This window comes from Pseudophryne corroboree, chromosome 1 (genome assembly GCF_028390025.1).
Source record: "Pseudophryne corroboree isolate aPseCor3 chromosome 1, aPseCor3.hap2, whole genome shotgun sequence".
NCBI classification, from domain to species: domain Eukaryota; kingdom Metazoa; phylum Chordata; class Amphibia; order Anura; family Myobatrachidae; genus Pseudophryne; species Pseudophryne corroboree.
The window spans coordinates 883,700,054-883,723,587 of NC_086444.1; the positions used below are offsets into that span (position 1 = coordinate 883,700,054).

The 23,534-nt window shown below is 43.5% G+C and overlaps 1 protein-coding gene across 1 annotated transcript in view; it reads left to right on the top strand.

The window, feature by feature from the left end:
* GC (GC vitamin D binding protein) overlaps positions 1–23,534 on the top strand; it is a 209,895-nt gene that overhangs the window by 170,975 nt on the left and 15,386 nt on the right. The window contains exon 10 of the mRNA XM_063920102.1: positions 2,712–2,809. Within this exon, the coding sequence (XP_063776172.1) occupies positions 2,712–2,809 (98 nt within the window). The remainder of the gene's footprint in view (positions 1–2,711; positions 2,810–23,534) is intronic.

The following is a 23,534-nucleotide window of genomic DNA, read 5'->3' on the forward strand; positions in this document are numbered from 1 at the left end:
GATTACCCTGGTATTGGAATTCTGAGCTTAAATGTGTAATCAAAATGTGAACCGATGCCTCATACTTCTGTTATGCTGCAGATATACTCAGATATATTCTTTTATAACCAGCCTGATCCATCTTGATAGGAGAGGATGGTAGTTTTCAGGCAATAACCATCTCAACCATCTCAATCCTAACAAACTGTCCATGTGACCAGATAATGCAATGTGTAGCCAGCTTTAGGTGCATTATCAGAAAAATAGGTTTATATGAGTACAGTAAGTAAACCTTTGGAAAAGTATTTTAACCCGTTTAAAACCTGCTTGCAAGGGTAAAACTCAATATGACTTGGAGAGAATGAATAATAAAGCTGCATTGGTACGGCCTCATCTAGAATATTGTGTTCAATTCTGGAGGCCATATCTTCAGAAGGATATTAATACATCAGAGACTGTACAAAGAAGTGCAACTAAAATGGTTCATGGCCTACATCACAAAACATACCCAGGAAGACTAAAAGATCTTAATATATTTAGTTTGGAGCAAGAAGAAGAAGTTTTAGAACACGAGGACATGCACTGAAACTTGAGGGAGATAAAGTAGGTTCAGGGGAAATTTCAGGAAAAATTACTTCACATAAAGGGTAGTGGATAAGTGGAATAGCCTCCCAGCAGAGGTGGTATAGGCTAAGACAGTAGAGCAATTTAAATATGCAGGGGATAGATATAAAGATATCCTTACAAATAAATAAAGATTAACTATGGTTTGCGGTAACAATATGGTTAAAAAATAAGTGGTACTTATCTGCCGTTAAATTCAAATTCTATTCCCAGGTAATGGCGGGAGTTATTTCTGTTTACCATCATCTTTGTGGGGGCTGTGGTTTATGAGCTGGATGTATATATCCCAAAGATTGCAGATTCTGGCCTGTCCTCCTGGTAATACACCATCTGCAGTGTCATACAGCTTGGTTTCGGGCTGGGATTACGACTAGGTCCATGAAGCCCTGATAAAAATATCTTCTTGGAGCAACCACCAGTTTTCACCCTTCCTGGGAGTTATGCTGTAATATGTACAAGAAAGTAAAGAGATGGCAGAGGGAAAAATCTGCATACTTTATGTACACTTTATTAATATATTCTACAACCAATATCTGCAGCATGTGAGAAATTCAGAACAGGTTATCTATTGTGCTCTTTCTGGAGCACATCTGGATGTAAGGATGAACTCTAACATTGGTTATGATATCATCTCTAATTACTGTACTTCTATATGTTTGTCCCATAATCTTTTAAAACTTATCCTAAAATGAACTGCTAGATCAGTGTTTCCCAACTTCAGTCCTCAATTTCACAAATGAACTAATTAGCACTACCTGTGGATTTTTTAAAATGTGTCAGCCAGTAATGTGTATACCTGAGCACCAACTAGGAGAATCGAAATCTAGAAAATGTACTGTATGTGAGCAAACGACAATCAGCCATTTGCTCCTAAGGGAGAAAAAAAAAAAGAATTCAAATTGTTGTGTACAAAAAATATTTGGAAAAAGTGCTTGTATGAAAAACTCAAGGTCCAAATGTGAGGAATAGTTTTTTTTAATCCTATGAGCAAACACAGCTCTGATGTATAACTTGTAGACAACTTTCACAGTCTTGCAGTAGTTTAGCGGAGTCTCCTATAAAGTTATTTTATAAATATCTTTTGGTCCACAGGAGGTAGGTGGGTGAAAGGTTTTACTGGCAAAAATAGGTGGATGGTGCTTTACTGGCAAAAATAGGTGGATGGTGCCTCTGAGAACTGGGCACTGTAGCTGCTGCACTTCCTCCCATCAATGCGTTTCTCCTTGTTGAAAGGCTTCTTAAGAAAATGGAGAATGTGCTGACCATCTCCACTACTCCCCTTTAAATAGTCAACTAGATCAAGATTTGTGTTCCAACCAGTCAACAAGTTGCCTGGTTGGAAAGATAATCTTCACGTATCACTTCTGGACACATATGCATACCTCCCAATATGACCCTTTCCAGGAGGGACAAAATGCTCTGTTCCTGGATTTCCCTTTTAATCTATGCTTGCCATCACCTGTAGTGAAAAATCTTTTTATCCAATAACTAGTTTAACACATGTTATAGCAATCATAAATTAAGAGGTAAGTCCAGGAGCAGAGCATTTTGTACCTACTGGAAAGGGTACTTGGGAGGTATGCATATGTGTCCAGAAACTGCAGCTCCTGCCTTTGCCAGCTGAGCATCTGTAATTGTGCGTATGAGCAGGATTGCAATCCCATACATAAACACAAATTAAGAAGTCAGACGGCTTCTAGGGACTGCATCAGCTGCAGCTCTCAGAAGCTGTTTAGGGCTGCCATGATATTAGAGGAGTGACTTCCCCCTACTATTGCAGTCCGGACTGGCAGTCCCAGAGGCTGAAAACACCTCCTCCTAGGACTGCCTTTCCATCATGTGATTAGCAGGAAGCATATTCAATGGGTAGTCACTGCCACTGTTAGGCAGTCCCTGTGAGTGGCATATTGTACTTAGTGAAGCGAGGGAGGGATGGGGCTGCAGTCCCTAGGTAAAATGCGCCACAGGTGGTCAGTGTTATGGGTCCCTGAGGACTTCAATTGGAAAACACAGAGCTAGATATTGAACATTTTTCAGGCAGAAACATTTTGTGACAGTTGCAATAAATATAAATCATCTGTAAATGACAAATCTGTGCTTTCTTTCAGAAATTACAGCTGAATGAAGAAATGAAATCATATATAACTGAGAGTAATGAGCTATGTGGAGATTACAATAAATATTCATTCTCCGACTTCAAGCAAAGGTAAAAATGGCTGAGCACGACATAACACTGTGCATACTTTAATTATGAGGCATGAGCTATGAGGCACAAGATGGATTAACCTCCATCAGGGCAGATGACTCTTCAGTGCAGGTGGTATGTAAGTTTCCAGCCAGGGAGCTAGAGTTGGCAGATGGAGATTGCCACACTAAACCTGGATTGTAGCAGACAAGGCAGGATACAGGACACTGACAGGTAGGGATTCTGGCAGAGTATCCTAAGGACAAAGATCCAGACAGGTAACAGGGACACAACAGCTAAACTATAACCAGAACAGAGGGAGTGGCCATCAAGGTATATAAAGGGTAATTGACTATACAGCAAGCAGGCAGTGAGAGGGGAGCAGTTAACCACTAATGGCATGCAGCTGCACTCCTACACGTCCAACTCATCCAGGGTGAAAGCCGGAAGCTGTCTGTATAGCAATGCCACCTATGTCCAGCGTCCCAGTTGCTTAGCACCCGGCGGGCATTGAGGCCGCAGCACCATGGTTGCTAGGCGCTTAGTGGGGACTGTCAGGCCGGACAGCTGGAAGAGACACAGTGCAGTGACCAGGACACGCGTCCGACATGGCCCGCCCGGTAGACCATAACACTGCCTTTACTTATGCTGCCCATACTCTGATAGTTATAACGAAGGTTTTACAGAAAACATTTGTCTGTGTTCTGTCCATAGTGGTTAGTCACCACTCCAGTTACAGTGTGTTCCAGATTATGAACACAATGCATGATTTCTGTAATCATTTAAGGTTTGTTTATGCAGATGGGGCTTAAAAAAAATGAGCAAAAATTTGCTTTTTAGGTATCATGTGGTTGGATGTAAGCATTCTTTGTAATCTTGTTCAGATTTTCATGTCCCCACTAGGATGTGTGACTCCTTTCAGTTCAATCAATAAACAAAAAGTGTATTAAATGTAAATTCAAAATGCCTCTAAACTTTAAGCTTGAATAGATTTCTGCACTGCCCTATTTCATGGCCCCAAATTTGACCTCGTACCCCCAACCGCACTGTTGCTCTTGTTGGGTTTAATTAGCTGCTAATCCAAACTCACTGCCCTAGGCCTCACAAAGCCATTTGTAGCGTACACATACCACCAAACCGCCATAGAAACACATTCTTTTTTTATTTGTACTAATAATAATTTTATATAGTATGTATTTACTACTTTAAATAGAATGTGCAAGTTTATAAAATGTTTAGCCACATTTATAAACATACAATAATTGTAGTGCCTGGGACACCAGTATACATAGGCATGCAAAGTGACTTGACCAAAGTCAAAAGAAGTAGACTAAAACCTAGCTTATAATATAAACACATATATCAATGTGAGAGAGCAATTCCATAACATTCGCTTCTCCCCTTCTTCACCTTTCTTCTCCTTGGGATGCAGGCTGCAGCAGCAGGAATAATCCTCCCTCTGAGGACCAATTGCAGGCATCAGCCTCACTCGCTGGATGCTGTAAACAATAAAACTACATTTCCCAGCATGCTCTGTTTTACACAGATCATGTGGCTCTCTTAGCCAATCACTGGAAACGTGTTTATCTTCCCCCGGAGATACAAGCAGGTGGGGAGGATACACATATCATATACTGTACACACCCCCCCTGGCCATAGCAGCTACAGCATAAGGAAGTACCACAGGGTTCAGTACTTGGGCCACTGCTGTTTAACATATTTATTAATGACATAGAATAGGGCCTGGAAAGCACAGTGTAAATTTTCGCAATGATACTAAACTGTGTAGATTAATTAATTCAGAGAAGGATGTTACGTCTCTACGGAATGATTTATCTAAACTGGAGGTTTGGGAAGACAATTGGAGAATGCACTTTGGGACTAAGAACAATCGGGCAGCCTATAAATTAAATGTGGAAAATGTAGGGATGACGGTAGTTGAAAAAGATTTGGATGTGCTCATCGATAATCGGCTTAGTAGCAGTACAATGCAGCAACAAAAGCAAATAAGGTGTTAGCATGCATAAAACTGGGAATGGAGACAAGAGATGAGAGTGTAATCCTGCCACTGTATAAATCATTGGTACGGCCACACCTGGAATATTGGTGGTCATTCCGAGTTGTTCGCTTGCTAGCAGTTTTTAGCAGCCGTGCAAACGCATTGTCGCCGCCCACTGGGGAGGGTATTTTCGCTTTATAGAAGTGCGAACGCCTGTGCAGCAGAGCGCCTGCAAAAACATTTTGTGCAAAACAAGACCAGCCCTGAACTTACTCTTCGTATGTAATGATTCTAACGTTGGAGGGATGGCTTTTGACATCACACACCCGCCCAGTGTTTGCCCAGCCACGCATGCGTTTTCCCTGGCACGCCTGCGTTTTTCTAAGCACTCCCTGAAAATGGTCAGTTGACACCCAGAAACGCCCCCTTTCTGTCAATCTTCTTGCGGCCGCCAGTGCGAATGAAAACGTCACTAGAATCTGTGCAAAACCACAAAGGACTGTGTACCCGTACATTGCCTATGCACATTGCGATCCATACGCATGCGCAGATATGACGATTTTTAGCTTGATCGCTGTGCTGCGAACAACGGCAGCTAACGATCAACTTGGAATGACCTCCATTGTGTACAGTTTTGGGCATCACACTATAAAAAAAAGATATCTTGGAACTCAAAAGGGTTCAGAGGCGAGCCACCAAACTGGTTAAGGGGTTAAAGGCACTGAATTATGAGGAAAAAATTACAAGGTTAGATATGTTTACACTGGAAAAGAGGCGGCTGGAAGGGGACATTATTAATATTTATAAATACATTAAGGGACAATACAAGGATTTATCAGATGATATGTTTATCAAAAAAAACGCTACACAGGACACGTGGACACCCTCTGAGATTAGAAGAGAAAGGAAATCATACACAACGGAGGAAGGGGTTCTCCACAGTAAGGGCAGTAAGGATTTGGAATTCTCTGCCAGAGAAGGTAGTAATGGTGGACTCAGTCAATACGTTTAAAAATTGATTACATAAATTCCTAGCTGAAAGAAATATCCAAGGATATAGCATTCAATATATAGCATTCAAATGAAATGAATATCTTATAATACAGGATGAACTCGATGGACATTTTGTCCATCGACTATGTTACTATGTAAGTGGGCTTGGCTGTGACTGTGTTTTAGAAGGGGGGGGGGGGGGGGGCGTTCGCCCTGATCACACTCCCCCTGGATCTGCCAGTGCCATATACTGAGATGCAGATAGATAAGTATAACATTGTATGTGACCCAAGAGCATGCACAAATCCCAATTAAAATAATATCAAATTTAATGTTCCCTAACATATAAATGACACTGTAGTATGGACCTTTTATCTATTTAATCTAAATGTTAGCACCTACAGTATGTGTAGTGAGCTTTTGATAACCTATTATTCTCTCTCTCTATTGTATCTTGTAGATTGCATCTACTATTATTATTCCTTCTCTACTACTGTATCTACTGTATACTGAGATGGGTTGAACTCGATATACCGGCTGTTGGGATCCCAGCGCTCAGCATTCCGGCACCAGGATCCTGACAGCCGGTATACCAACAACTATTCTGACTCTTGGGGTGTCCACGACACCCCTGGATGGAGAATAAATAGGGTGGCGCGCTTAGCACACCACCATGCCCGCAGCGTGGCGGGCACAGCGTGGAAAGCCTGCAAGGGCTCTTTTGCGCTCACCCCAATGCCGGCATTCTGGCTGTTGGGATCCCGCCGTTGGTATGCTGGGTTCCGGGATACCGACAGCAGGCTATTTGTAGTACACCCTTCTGAGATAAATGCCCCTAACACTTGATACAGGGACGTAACTCCCAGTGATAATGGAGACATCTGCCTCCAGACTCCAAGCCCTGAAGGGGCCCCTGCATGTACAGCAGCTCCTGTGTTGTTCACAGCATGATCCAAGTGTGATTGCTGCTCTTCCAATGGAGCCTATACTGCTGCATAGTAAATTGGATCTATTCCCAGGAGCCCACACACACAAGCACACACACACACACATGCCATATTTATTTTTCCTTTTCTTTTATGGGTGGGGGGGCATACAACTCCAGAGATTATTATATGGTAATAATACAAGGTAATATATGCATAGCATGCCATCAGATGTGTGAAGAAAATAATGTGATGTATAGCCTGTGGGGGCAGAAATGACATTACAGCTGGCAGAGGCAGGCAAAGACCATACATGTCACACAGCCCGCCCCAGTGACCATCACACAGCTCCCACCCAGCTGCTCTCATTTCTCCATCCTCTTATCCTGTCACTAGGATACCGATGCCTACCGTATCCCATTCAAGGATGTGTCAGTGTAACCTGCATAGAGATGATCCCTCAGCAACCGGGCACCAACCACAATGCCACATCCTTATTACCCAACCCATGCACGGCCAACTCCCAAGTGTGGGCATTCCCCCTGACAATGGAAGTCAGCCCCCCTCCTGCACCATCACCACAGGCCACGCCATTGGACAAAATGTCTTTTCAGCTGTTGGCAGATAATAACAGCTGCAGAGGAACCTGGAGGGTTCTCCTCCTTATGACCTGTAGCGGAACTAGCAAGTGATCGGTCCAGGCACAAAAATAATCTTTGGGTCCCCCCCTATAAACCCCCCCCCCCCCAACACACACACACACACAAATAAAATGCAGGTAGTAGCTTGTGCAAATATGGATAGTATGCAAGTTTCAGTCATTCATATTCCTGCCCCCTCTCTGTAAGGGCCCAGGGCACCAGTCCCCACAGCCCCGTTTGATGGCTGCCCTGATTGTGGTGTCAGAGAATGAGGTTCTGGAGAGATGTCTTGAGGGTGTCAGAGAATGGGGTGCTGGAGAAATGGCTGGGGGTGTCTAAGAATGGGGTGCTGGAGAGATGGCTGGATGTGTCAGAGAATGGGGTGGTGGAGATATGGATTGGGGGTGTCTGAGAATGAGCTGATGGAGAGATGGCTGGGGGTGTCAGAGAATGGGGTTCTGGAGAGATGTCTTGGGGGTGTCAGAGAATGGGGTGCTGAAGACATGGCTGGGATATGACAGAGAATGGATTTCTGGAGAGATGGCTTGGAGTGTCTGAGAATGGGATCCTGGAGAGATGGCTGGGGATGTCACAGAATGGGGTGCTGGAGATATGGTTTGGGGTGTCTGAGAATGAGCTGATGGAGAGATGGCTGGGGGTGTCAGAGAATGGGGTGCTGATGAGATGGCTGGGGTGTCAGAGAATAGGGTGTTGATGAGATGGCTGGGGGTGTCAAAGAATGGGGTGCTGGAGAGATGGTTGGGGGTGTCAGAATGGGGTACTGTAGAGATGACTTTGGGGTGTCAGAGAATGGGGTGCTGGAGAGATGTCTTGGGAATGTCAGAGAATGGGGTACTGGAGAGATGGCTTGGGAATGTCAGAGAATGGGGTGCAAGAGAGATGGCTAGGTTGTCAGAATGGGATTCTGGCAAGATGGATGGGGATATAAAAGGGGGGTTTGTTAAGAACTGCGCTATTCCGTTCCACTGTCTTGCAAGCTGGTGGCTGCTATGAACTGTAAGTGGGTGCACTACACAGACCCACTACAGGAGGGCATGCACAAATGGTGTATAGTTCAGTGCTCACCAAGTTTGCCTTAATGATGAATGTATTGTGACTTAAATACCTTTTAAAATATATATATATATATATATATGTGTACAAAGGAAGCTAATAGCGCCACAGATGTAGTATCAAAGGTGTAAACAACAGTATTAGGAAGAGAGTGTTCTGAGTTGATTACCAAGAGATATATATATATATGTTACCTGGAGGACACTCCCTATAGGTTATTAGGGCGTCAGCTTATGGACCTCAAAAAACATATAGGCACTGGTACATATGCCTAGGGATTTATAAATTGGTACAGGAGGATGAGGTACTTGCAAGCGACCAAAGGTGTCAAATTAATAATATAAAAACCAGGTGTTCGATAAATATATAAAAAATTTAATGTCAGAATACAACACACTAAAAAAGGGGGGGGGGGGGGTATTTCATAAAAGGTAAACAATGATTTTAAAAAATGTGTACAATTTTTTCAAAAAATGCAACCTAATCAATAAAATCTGGTATAAAAACAGCAGAGTTGAAGCTAAAAAGTTACAACACATATACCAAAAATCAATGAAAGGTCCATAAAAGCATGAGCAATAAGTACAAAATGTGCAGGATAAACGTAAAAAGGAGTAAAAAAAATAGGAGAGAGGTAGCTTAACTTCAATGGTAGAGGTATATTCAGAGTAGCACCCAACGCGTTTCGTCCCTCATGGACTTCATCAAGCCCCTTGATGAAGTCCATGAGGGACGAAACGCGTTGGGTGCTACTCTGAATATACCTCTACCATTGAAGTTAAGCTACCTCTCTCCTATTTTTTTACTCCTTTTTACGTTTATCCTGCACATTTTGTACTTATTGCTCATGCTTTTATGGACCTTTCATTGATTTTTGGTATATGTGTTGTAACTTTTTAGCTTCAACTCTGCTGTTTTTATACCAGATTTTATTGATTAGGTTGCATTTTTTGAAAAAATTGTACACATTTTTTAAAATCATTGTTTACCTTTTATGAAATACCTCCCCCCCTTTTTTAGTGTGTTGTATTCTGACATTAAATTTTTTATATATTTATCGAACACCTGGTTTTTATATTATTAATTTGACACCTTTGGTCGCTTGCAAGTACCTCATCCTCCAGTACCAATATATATATATATATATATATATATATATATATATATATACATAAGATGACACTTAGATTTAATCTTAAAAGTGGTTTATTGATAAAAAGAATAATTGTGACAGTTACGTTAATACCGGTATTATCTCTACACATATAACATATAAGACAAAACAAACATAAAACACAAAAACAATCCCTGTGGGTACGCTGGTTTTGCGGTTTACCCCACTGGGAACTCAAGTCCTCTTGGTTATAGCAAAGTCTCAATGAGTTGCACAGATATGTGGAAGTGATGATGTCCAGTCTGTATTCATACAATGCAGTATGTAGATGCAGGGTTAAACAACAGTGTGATAGGTCAGGAACTCTCCTACCATTTGTAGAACACAGTCCTGTAATTATTACCCTGTGGTGATGAGTATTGTGGTATACTTGCTGAAGGTGCAGCGTTGCATCACCACAGGGTAATAATTGCTATAACCAAGAGGACTTGAGTTCCCAGTGGGGTAAGCCGCAAAACCAGCGTACCCACAGGGATTGTTTTTATGTTTTATGTTTGTTTTGTCTTATATGTTATATGTGTAGAGATAATACCGGTATTAACGTAGCTCTTTTAAACTGTCACAATTATTCTTTTTATCAATGAACCACTTTTTAGACGTTTAAATCTAAGTGTCATCTTATGTATGTATATATATATATATATATATATATATTTTAAAAGGTATTTAAGTCACAATACATTCATCATTAAGGCAAACTTGGTGAGCGCTGAACTATACACCATTTGAAGATGGATGGGGATGTCAGAGAATTGGGTGCTGGAGAGATGGCTTGGGGGTGTCAGATAATGGGGTGCTGGAGAGATGGCATAGGTGTGTCAGAGAATGGGGTGCTAATTAGAAGGCTGGGGGTGTCCAAGAAAGTGGTGCTGAGAAATGGCTTGGGGTGTCTGAGAATGGGGTGCTGGAGCGATGACTTGGGTGTGTCAGTAAAAGGGGTGCTGGAGAGATGGCTGGGGTATGACAGAGAATGGGGTGCTGGAGAGATGTCTTCCAGGTGTCAGAGAATGGGGTGCTGGATAGATGGCTGGGTTGTCAGAATGGTGTTCTGGCAAGATGGATGAGGATGTCAGAGAATGGGGTGCTGGAGAGATGGTTGGGGTTGTCAGAGAATGGGGTGCAGAAGAGATGACATGGGGGTGTCTGAGAATGGGGTGCTGGAGAGATGGCAGGGGTATGACAGAGAATGGGGTGCTGGAGAGATGTCTTGGGGGTGTGAGAGAATGGGGTACTGGAGATATGGCTTGGGGTGTCAGAGAATGGGTTGCTGGAGATATGACTTGGGGTGTCTAAGAATGAGCTGATGGAGAGATGGCTGGGAATGTCAGAGAATGGGGTTCTGGAGAGATGTCTTGGGGATGTCAGAGAATGGGGTGCTGGAGAAAAGAGGATTTTGGTACTTACCGATAAATCCATTTCTCTGAATCCTCTAGGGGACACTGGAGTCCTATACAGTAGGGGTGTGAAACTTGCAACCGGAGGTGTGGCACAATCTAAAATTAGCATTGTCTGCACAGCCGTCTCCTCCCCCTTCACATCCCTTCTCCCTCAGTTTTGAAAATTGGACTGAGAGAATAGGACATGATATTATAGCACATGGCGAGGCACCGAACCGTACAACTTATCAAACAGCATCCAAGAAACTCTTAACGAAAAACGAACGCTGTTTGTACGAAATGTTTGAACAAGAACTTTGAACACAGCAGGTTGACAGCACCGAGGCGGGCGTCCAGTGTCCCCTAGAGGATTCAGAGAAATGGATTTATCGGTAAGTACCAAAATCCTCTTTTCTCTTTCATCCACTAGGGGACACTGGAGTCCTATACAGTAGGGGACGTCCCAAAGTTTTCCCCCAGGGAGGGAGTGCTGTCGGTGGCCTGCAAAACTAAACGTCCGAACTTAGATTCTCCGGACGGAAAAGTATCAAACTTGTAAAATTTCGCGAACGTGTGGGCTGAAGACCACGTCGCCGCACTGCAAAGTTGAGTAGTGGAAGCACCCCTGGCAGCCGCCCACGAGGCACCCACTGATCGGGTAGTATGAACACCCGTCTGAACCGGAACCTGTTTGCCACAGGAAATATAAGCTTGCCGAATGGCAAGTCTAATCCATCTAGACAAAGACTGCTTAGATGCCGGCCAACCCTTCTTTGGCCCATCATAAAGAACAAACAAATGGTCTGACTTTCTGAAAGACGACGTAACCTGTACGTATACCCGTGAAGCTCGGACAACATCCAATGACACGTCCTCATCAGTGAGACCCTGGAAGGATGGGACCACTATTGGCTGGTTTACGTGAAAACCCGAAACCACCTTCGGAAGGAAGTCTGCTCTTGTACGGAGTTCTGCACTATCCGCATGAAAAATGAAAAACAAAAGACACTCTTACAGGATAAGGCTCCCAAGCCAGCAACCCGCCTGTCCGAAGCCAAGGCAAGCAAAAATATGACCTTCCAAGAGATATTTTTATTTTATCTTTATTTATTTTTTAAATTGGTGATCTCAACAATTCCAAAACGAAATTTAAGTCCCATGGTGCTGTGGGGGGACGAAAAGGGGGTTGGATCCTCAGAACCCCCTGTAAAAAGGTTTGAACCTCTGACCAGGATGCTAACCACTGTTGAAATAGGATGGAGAGAGCCAAAATTTGAAACTTGAGAGAGCCTTAGACCGACCTGAAGGAAAAGTAGAAGTCTAAGTAGAAGTAGTAGTGGAAGTTCGTGGAATCCCACCCGCGTGCTGGACACCAGTCCATGTATCTCTCCAAATCCCGTAGTAGTGCCTGGCTCTGACCGACGTCTTAGTGGTAATCATCTTAGGACTGGCCGTTCTTGGTATCCGTCCATTTCGTAAGATCCAAGTTTCCATAACTACGCCGTTAAACGTATGTCTGTGTTGGAAAGGTCCCAGAGATAGCAGGTCCCCTCTCTGAGGTAACCGCCAAGGATCTCCCGCTATTAACCCACACAGGTCTGAGTACCAACTCCTGCGGGTCCAACCTGGTGCGATAAGAATCGCCCACACCTGTTCTTGTTTCAACCTTTTCCCAAACCCTGTATGAGTGGGAAAGGTGGAAAAACGTAAAACCTCCTGTAACACCAAGGAAGTGTTAATGCGTCCACTCCTTCTGCTGGATCTCTTGTCCTGGACACATATCTTGGCAGTTGATGGTTTTGCCGAGACGCCCCAGTCGACCTGAGGAAGACCTTATCTCCTCACCACCATATCGCAATTCCGTGGATGAAGGCAGCACTCCACCGGACGCACGTCCTGGCGACTGAGATAATCTGCTTCCCAGTGTTCCACACCTGGAACGAACACTGCCAAGAGGATGAGTTTTCACCTTTTTGCCCACAACAAGATCTTTGTGGCTTCTTTTAACGCCATCCTGCGCCTAGTTCCTCCATGACCGTTCATGTATGCCGTCGTTGTGATATTGTACGACTGTATCTTTATGTGTTGACCCATGCCTAGGTCTTCGGCTAAGAGAAGCGCATTGTAAACTGTTCTTAGTACTAGAATGTTTATAGGTAGGCTGCTCACCAGTATTGTCCATCTGCCCTGAAACTGATGTTCTGCCAAGACGGCACCCCCACCTGTGAGAGTGGCGTCCATTGTCAGGATGCCCTAATCCCCAATGCTGAATCTGTTGCCTGCTGCGAGATTCCTGTGCAACGACCACCAAATCAAGGAGGTGCGTATGTGCGGTGGAAGTCGGATTCTTTGGTGTAGAAGCCCGTGTGACCCTGCTCCCTGAGCAATGAGGTTCAACTGGGGGATGAATTCTGTCGTAGTGTTGAGCTTCGAAAGACGCTACCATCTTCCCGAGAAGTTGCCCACAGCGGGCCGTTCGTGACCTCAGTACCCGAGCCAGTAATCTCTGTAGGTCCTGGACCTTGTTCTCTGGTAGGAAAATTCTCTTTAAGACCAAGGAATTGAATCCGTTGAGTTGGCATGAGGTTGGATTTCTGGAAATTCACAAGCCACCCATGTTGAATGAGAAATTGATGAGATGCCTGAACATCCTTGACCAACTGTTCCCGAGAGTATGTCTCGATCCGTGGATCGTCAAGACAAGATATAAAGGTGACCCCTAAAAGTCTCAATCCTGCAACCATGATTGCCATGATCTTCGTAAGGATTCCTGGGTCTGATGATAGACTGGACGGCAAGGCCCTTGAATTGGTAGTGATCCTTCACCAGTGCGAACCCTAAGTAAGCCTGGTGAGGAGTCCCGATTGGGATATGCAGATCTGTATCCTTTAAGTCCATGGATACCATGAACTCGCCTGTTTCTAAGTCTGCAACGACCGACTGGATTGATTCCATCTTGAATCTGTAGACTCTTAGAACCTGGTTTAAAACCTTGAAAGTGAGTATCGGTCTGTGTCTGGCTTTGGCACAACAAAAAAATTGGGATAGAAAACCGTACCTTTCCGAGAGGCGGGAACTGGAATAATGACCTCTGACCGTAGCAAATTTTGAATTGCTGTCAGTAATGCCTCTGCTTTCTGAGTGTACCGAGGGAATCTAGTTTGCACCCTTTATCCAAAGTTCTGGTGGGGTTTTGGTCCAGATGTGCCGGAAACCTTCCAGACGTGCGCCCCCGAAGGGGGACCCCATGAGAGCTGGGAGGCCGTCTCGTCTCTGTCCTGTCAGCAGGTTTATCCTGCTTTCTGGTTGTTGTCTGTAAGCGGCCTCTACCTCTGCCTCCAAGGGCTTGTGAAACGAAACCTCTTGTTTGGGCTCGAAAGGACTGTAACATAAATGAATTAACATTTGTCCCGAATAACCTCTCCTAACCTGTGGAGTGGTTCTCGTAAAAGAAGTAGGTAGGAAAGTGGACTTCCCTGTCGTAACTTGTGAAATTCACTTGTCCAACTATGTACTGAAAAGCAGTTCACCCCCAAAGGGGATGGATTCCACCGTCTTCTGACATTCTCTGAGCCATAAAATCCTTTAGGTAATATGGCCGATGCGGAGATGCGCAATGCCATTCTGCTAATATACTGTGAGGCGTGACACAAATACAAGCTGGATTCTCGAAAGTGTTCCGCCAGTTGGGTATTTCGTACAACCTATTGTCCTCCTCAATAGCCTCTACAATACGTCCCGACCATGCTCCCATGGCCTCTGCTGCACCAGCTGCTACAAAAAATTGACTTTAAGGTTGAGTCAACCCTACGATCTGAGCCATCCTTAAAAGCTGTTACATTAGGTATCGGTAAGATTGTGCTCCTTGACAAACTGCCTAAGGAAACATACCCACTGGTTTATCAGGTTGCTTCCAAGCCTCCTCCATTTGAGATCGGAGAGACTTAGGCATGGGAAACACAGTCGAACGCGGTTCTTTTGGGATTCGAATAATTCGAAATTCTCTGGCTCCTTAACTTTATCAACTTTAAAGTTTAGGATCACCGTTACCACGTCAATTAAGGAATCTATATCCGAGATTGCCATGTCTTCTTCCTGAAAATCGGCATTTAGGTTTGATTCAATTATCTGTATCAATAATAAGACCTTCCTCCCTCTGACACTGGTACAATAGGAAGAGGTCTTTTAACCATCTGTGGGCGGTATTTACTTGAAGAGGATGCTTTCATGGTTTTTTTTTTTTTTTAATCTCGCAGCCCTTTCCTAGTGCTGCATGCGTGATTTCGCCATCTACTTGGAGATTCTATCTGCCAAGTCGTTTTGCCATGACCTATGCGGAGTCGCACACCCCGGAGCTGCCATATAAACATAAACTTTTGACATGTTGGTTAAAACCCTTTACCAGGGTATTTCACAGCACTTTCACCCTTTTAACTAGGAAGAGAAAGGCTGTGAGCGATGACGGAAGCAAGGCTATCGGATCCGGCTGGAATTACTGTTGTCTTCTTTACCTAGAATCCAGAACAGGACAAATTTATATATATAAATAAATGGAAAATAAAAAAAAATATTAAACCACCAGCCGACATGCAACCTCCACCCTTAACTGTAACTCAGCTACGATGGTAGAGTTGTTTTAATACCAGCCGACTCTGATGGGGCTGTCCAACATGCTTCCGGGTGATAAAGCCAAATATTTATCTTATATAACACACTATAAAGAGGTTAAGAAACACAGTACGCAATTGGCGCACGAGGTACCGTAAGGGTACGCTCTTAGCGTAGCGGACGCTGTATCGGGAGCGAGCCGCTCGAGCGACACAAACGCTCGCGAGAATATGCTGTTGGTATCGGGCACACTATAGGTGAGCGACTACCGTAATGATACGCTATTAGCGTAGCGGACGCTCGGGACCACGAGGAGATCACCAGCGGCGCAGACGCTCACAATGTAAAACCTTTATAACTATACCATAAACAATGTACTTATACTGTAAACCCTTGTGTAGTGATAAGGTGAAAATGCAACACAGTGTAAGCTGGTTTACACTAAAGCTGTTTGAGCGATAGAGACGCTCCTATTACCCACTGCAATATAATGAACACACACAATACCGGTCTAAGGGTCTAACGCCTTTTAAGGAGATGAATGAACGTTCAAAAAGAATAATACAATACAAGTCATACACTACCAATATAACATAGACTACCTAACCAGATAACTACACATGAAATACAATAACCGTACAATAACAATATAAGAGAAACGAGAGAGAAAGAGAAGAGAGAGAGAGAGACATATGGCTCACAATAACAAGAAAGACAATATGATTGCGGAGAAAACTTACGCACAAAGGGAAACAATCGCATGCGCCTCTGGATATCCAGCTCCCGATTATCAGCAATGAGAACCGTTGAAGAGAATAGAGAGCTGGCCCAGATCGGCTTGTCCTTTTATACCCTACACATAATACAGTACAATGGTCCCTATATTCTTATTGTTCATTGGACCCAGGAATTCGTCTTCGCATTATAACAAAAGGTCATAGGTTGATTCATACAGGTGGGCTGTGACTATTTCCAACTGCTCAGGTGGGTGGGAAACTAGGTTTCCCGCCGCATGGATAATAAAGTGCAAATAATTGTAAATGTCCATAAACTTCTTATGTCCATAATTATTCGCACGAGCGAGTAATCCGCTTCAAACCAACACCGGAATATTGCAAATTAAATACTCTTCCGATGGATACTAAACACCACTGTATAACCCTTGTCTGACCCTTCGTATCAAACAAAGAGGGATCTCTTTGTCTATGAACATGCTACATTAACTAAACTTTCAGATTCTATCAAAGGGACCATAATCTACGAAATACATTATATGGTAAAAATATGTAACGATCGAGTCGCACGCTAGGCGCACATAAACTCTACCGTAAATGCGCATATCGTGCGCCTGCGGGTGCATGTAACAGCGGGTATGCGTACGCACGGGAGAGCGCACGCATGCGCAGCGCGGACATGTATGAGGTGCAAATATGCCAGTGTGCATCATGATATTTTTCTGACTTTGACAGTCCACCCTTTGGCAGTCAACAATAACTGCCACTTTCTAAAACATTTCAAAAAGAGAAAAATATATGTCATGTATAATACATTTCTATGATTGGGTAGGGGAGGAGAGGAGAAGGTAGGAAAAGGGTATGACCTAGTGAGATAGCAGAAGCATGTGTGTATGAATCCATGTTTTGGGGGGTCATGTATCATCGTGCCGTACGTGTTTTAAATCAAGCTTCGAGGTATTGCGAAGTATACATTTGAATTCCTTCTTATCCCATGGTACGGGTCTGTGGATGGGCTGTCAAACTTTACCGAGCTCTCTTCGGCTTTTGGTTGCAACAAAATGGGGGAGCACATTTTAGTTGATGATACATGAATTGGGGAATATGTGATTGCTGATATCTGTGCCTGTATTCCCTATCGACTATGTGTGTGCTTTACCTGAAGGTTGTAGAGATGAAGATAAGAAACAATTATGGTAAATGCAGTGGTATCCTATGTCAGGATAATGAACATTTGTCGGTTGAAGTCTTGTCTGGTGTCTGTTGAATGCAGTCTTCTTTGGGCTTTTGCCAAAAAGTGCGGGCAAAAGCTTTGTCAATGTCCATAGACTTACAAAAGTGTTGGGCTAGCGTAAATTTAAAATTTCTAGGGAAACTGGGGGTCTATGGCATAGTTCATCAATTATCTGTGTACAAGGTTGTCAAAACTTCTTCTTTAATCCATCTGTTGTCTGTATACAGGATCGTCAAATTCCTCTTCCATGCGGGTCTTTTTACCTTGGGGAAAAACGAGAAACAGGTGAAAGAAACGGACCGTGGAATCACATTTTCATCACAACATTGTCTCTATCGTTGGGTCATAAATCACATCAGTCGTTGTTATTACAGTATCTTCACTCCTTAAACTCATCACTCGGGCGCTACGTTTACACTTTGTTAAAGCCTGAACTCATCTAAATATCAAGCCAATCGATATGACAACACCCAGGATACATAGAAGAAACTTCCCTACATCCATTATGACTCCTTGAGCCCATTCTCCTAAACCAGAGAACCAATTTCGCGGGTTCAACCATGACACCCAACTGGTCAGCTCATTACCCACAGCGGCAAGGGTGAGATTGTGTCTCCTGCGGAATTCCCACTTTAATTGGAGAATGTCGTCCATCTTTTGGTCTATGACCTCGACCGGGTCCTCGGTGCTATTCGTGATATACGTGCAGCACTTTATTCCATACTGAGTTGCCAGGGTGACACAATATCCACCCGTCACAGCTGTGAGATAATTGAGAATCATCCTATGCTGAACCAGTTCTGTTTTATAAGCTTGGAGCTCCCTTCCAGTATACCTGAATGTGTCATCATACATTTCAGTGATATTGTCTAATAAATTTGCAAGCGCAGATATATATTTATAATTTATCACTCCTCTGGCGGTACGAGTGATATCTAACGCGATTAGGAATTGAATCCCGGTGGATTCACTGATCAGGTCAGAGGCCGGATGCTCTGTTCTCTCTATCAGGTGCCGTTTAACGATGTGCTCGTAATGAGTGTGAGTATAAGGAGCTTGGGCACTGCGGTGAATATCTTTCATTTTAGTATGTGATACAGTCATTACCTCAGGCAGTACTTTTCCAATATAACATAATCCTTCTGAGTTTGGGGCAAGCCGCTCATACGCCTTTCTCCCGCATATGAAATATGCATCATCGGGGAGAACATATGGGACGGAGTAGGACATAACCATATTACACATTTTCCATATGAAATCTCCTAACCCTAATTCTCCCATCTGTTTAGTACACCTATCAGTTTGTACGATCTGTGCACTGTATCCTGGTGATACTTCACCAACTCTCATGGTCCTACTTCTTAGGGTATACCTATATCGGAAATATTTTCCACTATCGGCTATGTGGCGTATGAGCTCTGTATCTGTAGGCATTCTATCGGCTCTATGTGAAAAGGTCATGGTTTTGTTATTCCATGACACTTCCCAATTTCCCGGCTTTCGGGGATTGGAAATGTTAAAACATATTAGGGATCTATCCACATGATATTGGTGGAGCTTCAAACTAGGAGGACTAGAGATACTAAACCTCTTGTCCACCGGCCTCCCACCACTTAACTCAAGTACCTCCCCTATCGTTTAAAGGAAACGGTACTGGCCCTGATTTGCTATGGCCTTGAGGTACTTGAGAGCATACCCAACAGTCTGTCTGATTTAGTACTTTACCCACTAAGGAGTGATAGTCACTCAATGGATGCCTGTCCATATGGATATTAAAACTGGATTGGCATTTCTTGATGCATCCATCCTCAACTACACTGTCACAGAGCCTACAGATACAGTTCTCTTCAGCTAACAATCCTTCACAATGTTTACAAATAACATGGCTGCTAGATCGTTTCCGGTACTCGCCTTTGCTTGGTGATTGTGTTGCTATTGGAAATTTACACCTCCGTCTCAGTTATCAGAAACCCATTCTGGATCCTTTCTCGACCTCACTGGTACTCTCACCGAAACAGACTGCTCTGGTCAACATCAGGGTCAACATGAAAACACGGCTCACAGTCTCTCGAGGCGAGTCCATCTTACAGGAGGAGAAAAGGAGAAATTTGTAATGGGGGTACAGAAAAACAGTTTGAGGGGGAGAGAAACTTGTTATGATAATTAGTTCTCTAGTCTTGTTGTTCTTCTTGTTCTGCTGTCATCTCAAAGGTGCTGTCTCTCAGTCTTCCAACCGAACACTCTGGTGATACAATATTCCTTCCAAATCAGCGATCTTTCTGTAAGGAGCAAAAATCTTGCATTACCATTTGTCTAACTGATGTGTGACATACCATCTTTAAAACATGAAAACATGAGAAAGAAGAGGGAGAACAAAAAAACAAAAGAGAGAGAGAACAATTCATATATGTATACATCACATAAATCAACAATAAACAACAAGAAAAAAAACATTATTTTTTTTTCAAACACATTTTTCAAACCCTTTAAAACATTGTTCATCAGGTTGTCATATCTACATGTCCAATGGTTTCCTTGCGCAGTCCCTCCCACCAGCACCTCCATACTCCACCCTTTGTATCTGGCCAGGATACATTGATGTGGGTAGGTCATGCTGGGGTTTGGTAGACTTCTGCAAAGACCAAGTAGATATGCAATGTTTGAGTCCTACCAACAATCGTCAGAGATGGAGAGAGAAGAAAAAACATTTAACAGATACATTTACAACGTTTCACCCGGTCATTCCTGTGTCTTCAGGGAATGACCTCCCAATTTGTTAACAATAGCCTCAGGCTTACCATCAGTCCTAATGACCACCTTTCCTGATTGCATGTTACAGGTGCGGCCCAAACTCCTTCCTATGTGATCCCTGATTACAATTTGGTGTGTCATATTCATGTCTAGGGGGTCTGACTTTATGTGGGCTGTTACAGTTACTGGCATAATGCCCTTCTCTTTTACAAAGATAACAAACCCTGGGTTTCCTCCAAGTGTCAATGACCTGAGGTCTTGGTTGATTTGATGCCTCCTCAAACGCTCGGATGCTCATCACCATCAACCGTTTTCCCTGTACTTCCCTGCTTCCTTGGATATCATGGTTATGTTGTTGTCTAGGGGGCTGATGTGACTTTTGTCTACTTCCTGATCTACAATCTCTTGCAAAATGACCTTCCTTCTGGCAATTGTAACAGACTTCCACATTTGAATTTCTCGCAGGGGTTTGGGGCTTATGCTGGAGTGGTCTTGTGGTTAGGGCCTGTATACTTGCGGCCATTAACTTATCACTTTGTGACTCCCTGTGTCTGGTGATATTTCGATCATGATCAACAGCGGCCTCTCTTAATGCGGCCACCGAGATATTTCTCCAGTTTGGGTTGGTGGTCTGTACCCTTGTTCTCAATACCTCCTTTAAACCATTCATTAATACCTTAACCGCTATTTCTCTATGCTGTGCGCATGTTTTGATGTCTGTGATCCCAGTGTTCCTAGCCATTACTTGCAGTGCTCGATTGAAATAATTGGAAATACTTTCCCCTTCGTTTTGTCTTCTAGAGAAAATTTCATTCCACTTGACAACGGCAGGGAAATATACTTCCAACTGTCGGTTAATCTGCTTAATACATTCCTGATTGTGTTCCTCCGTTTGAGGTACTTCTGTGTCTAATTGACAATCAGTAATAAATTTCGCAGAGTCAACACCGGAGGGCAAACATGCCCTCAGCACTGTCCGCCAATCTTTGTTGGTAGGTTCTGTTGAGTTTCCTAGTTCTTTAATGAACCTTTGACATGCGACTAGATTTTTCCTAGGATCAGGAAATTCAGACATAATTGATCTCAATTCGGTCCGGGACCAGGGACAGCGCATTGCACTGTCCCCGACGGGAATGATTCCCTGATCGTCAGTCTTCCCATTGGGGACTGTGATCACCCTGACAGGATCAAACTCAACTACATCATCTTGTGTTGGTCTTACAATATGGGGTACATTTGTTTGTGCATGATATAAAACATTGTACGTACCTGTGGACACGACCTCTCCTGACCCTCCGTTAGGGGATTTGATTATTGCCTTTACCGATTTGGTCGCGTCCACCTGGATGTCTTGTGTGATGGCTGCTGGAAGAGGTGCCGACATCGTGCTGGGCTCACTTTCTTGTTTGTATTCCTGAGGGAAGTTTGACATGGGGTGCGACTTGCACGGGTTAACATTTGTAATTTTTACACTTTCATTTTCATAAACATTATTACATTTTACACTTTCATTCTTAATACAGTTACTAAGTGCATTTTTATCGTACAACATTGTGCCTTTCTCCGCAACCATAATCCTCTCCATTGCCATGTCTCTCTTCCCAAGATGAGAGTCAGATATGTAAGTTAAGTTTCGTTGTATTTCACTTTCCTTTTGCCATAACTTTAAACAATCAAAATGTTTGATCCGTCTCTTTGCTGATTTAATTAGACATATCCTTCTCCTTAGATTTAGTAACACATCTGGGCTAAAGCTGCCTACTCTTGGGAACTTCTCCCCGTCATGTACAGTCATTCTTTCCCATTCATCACATAAAACTTCTGTGTGTGAACCGTATTTTTCACACATTACATACCTTGTCGACCCGATTGGTCGGTTCACTAAATCAACCCGAACCGAGGTTGATCGCCCCCTACCTGAACAACTGGCCCCCATAACTTGCAGGTGTTGCTTTCACTACCTCTGACCTTCAGATCAGGGTCTTCAGCGAACCCTTACAAAAACCAAGATGTCCGGGGCAGGCCGGCGGCGGAGTTTACCGAGTACTCCACTCACTCCTCGCCCACGTTGGCCAGTACTGCAATCACTGTATCCAGAGCTGTTGTACCCAACCTAGGGCCCCTATGAACCTTTACTTACTGGGGCGTGTTGGCCCTACCAGTCCCCAGCAAGTATCGGTTGTTGGATAGTTCCTGAGTGACCAGCGAACCTCCCTTAAAATAAAAAAATTTCACAAATCACGTTAAAATGTACAAATAGCGTTTATGACCCCTCTAGCGTACGCAAATGGTACTGGGTCAAATTACTAACTAATGCACACAATTACGTGCGGTACAATCGTTCAGCACATAAGCAACTAATCTTATGTGCGGAGCGACCAGTGGAATCGAAATTTAGCAGCTGCGAATTCCTTCAGCCTGAGCTTTATGGCCTATATGGGTTCCGCACCAACCCTTTCTGGTGTTGGGCTACTTGTCTCTATTTATAGCGGACTTCCTTGTCTGCTGTACCTGGACCTCCTGGTCTGTTCTGGACCTCCTGGTCTGTGCTACAGTATGAACTCATGGTCTGCTATACTCTAATGCTCTTTGTATATTTAACAAGGGATGCCTCCCTAGCCACCGTGCATGTCACTTACACGTATGTAATTCACGAGAACTCGATGATTTCTGTGGTTCAATCCCAAAAATTGTAAAAACATATATATACAAACACTCACTCACCACATGTACACTTTACTTTTGTTTCTATTTCTATTTCTGCGCAGAAATTTCTTTCCTTTAGACCAGATGAGTCGTAAATTTAGAGAAGGATCTATTAGTTTAAATTTCAGACACTAAAATTGACTTGCGCTACTTATCGCATTGCCACTTTTTCGCCTGTTAAAATAATACTATCGTGTGATTTGTTACGTGGGCGTACCCGGACGCTCCGTTGCGTAATATACGCTGCGTGCGTCGGCCTTTGGGTTGCGTACGCGAGTCTCAGCCTTTTGTTAGCGACACGTGTACGCAAGGCAGATATCCACCGTAACACAATTAACACGTTTATCAATGTAGGTGATCCTCGATCATCTACCAAGCACCACACAAGTCTCTCCTTGTATCTTAGGCAAAGCTGTGTGCGTGTTTTACAAATTACTCCTTAAATGTATTACCTTTACTCTTTAACTACTGATAGCAACAAATCTTTCTTAGCCCGTTAACAATTGTGAAATGGCAAACAGGAGAGTGAT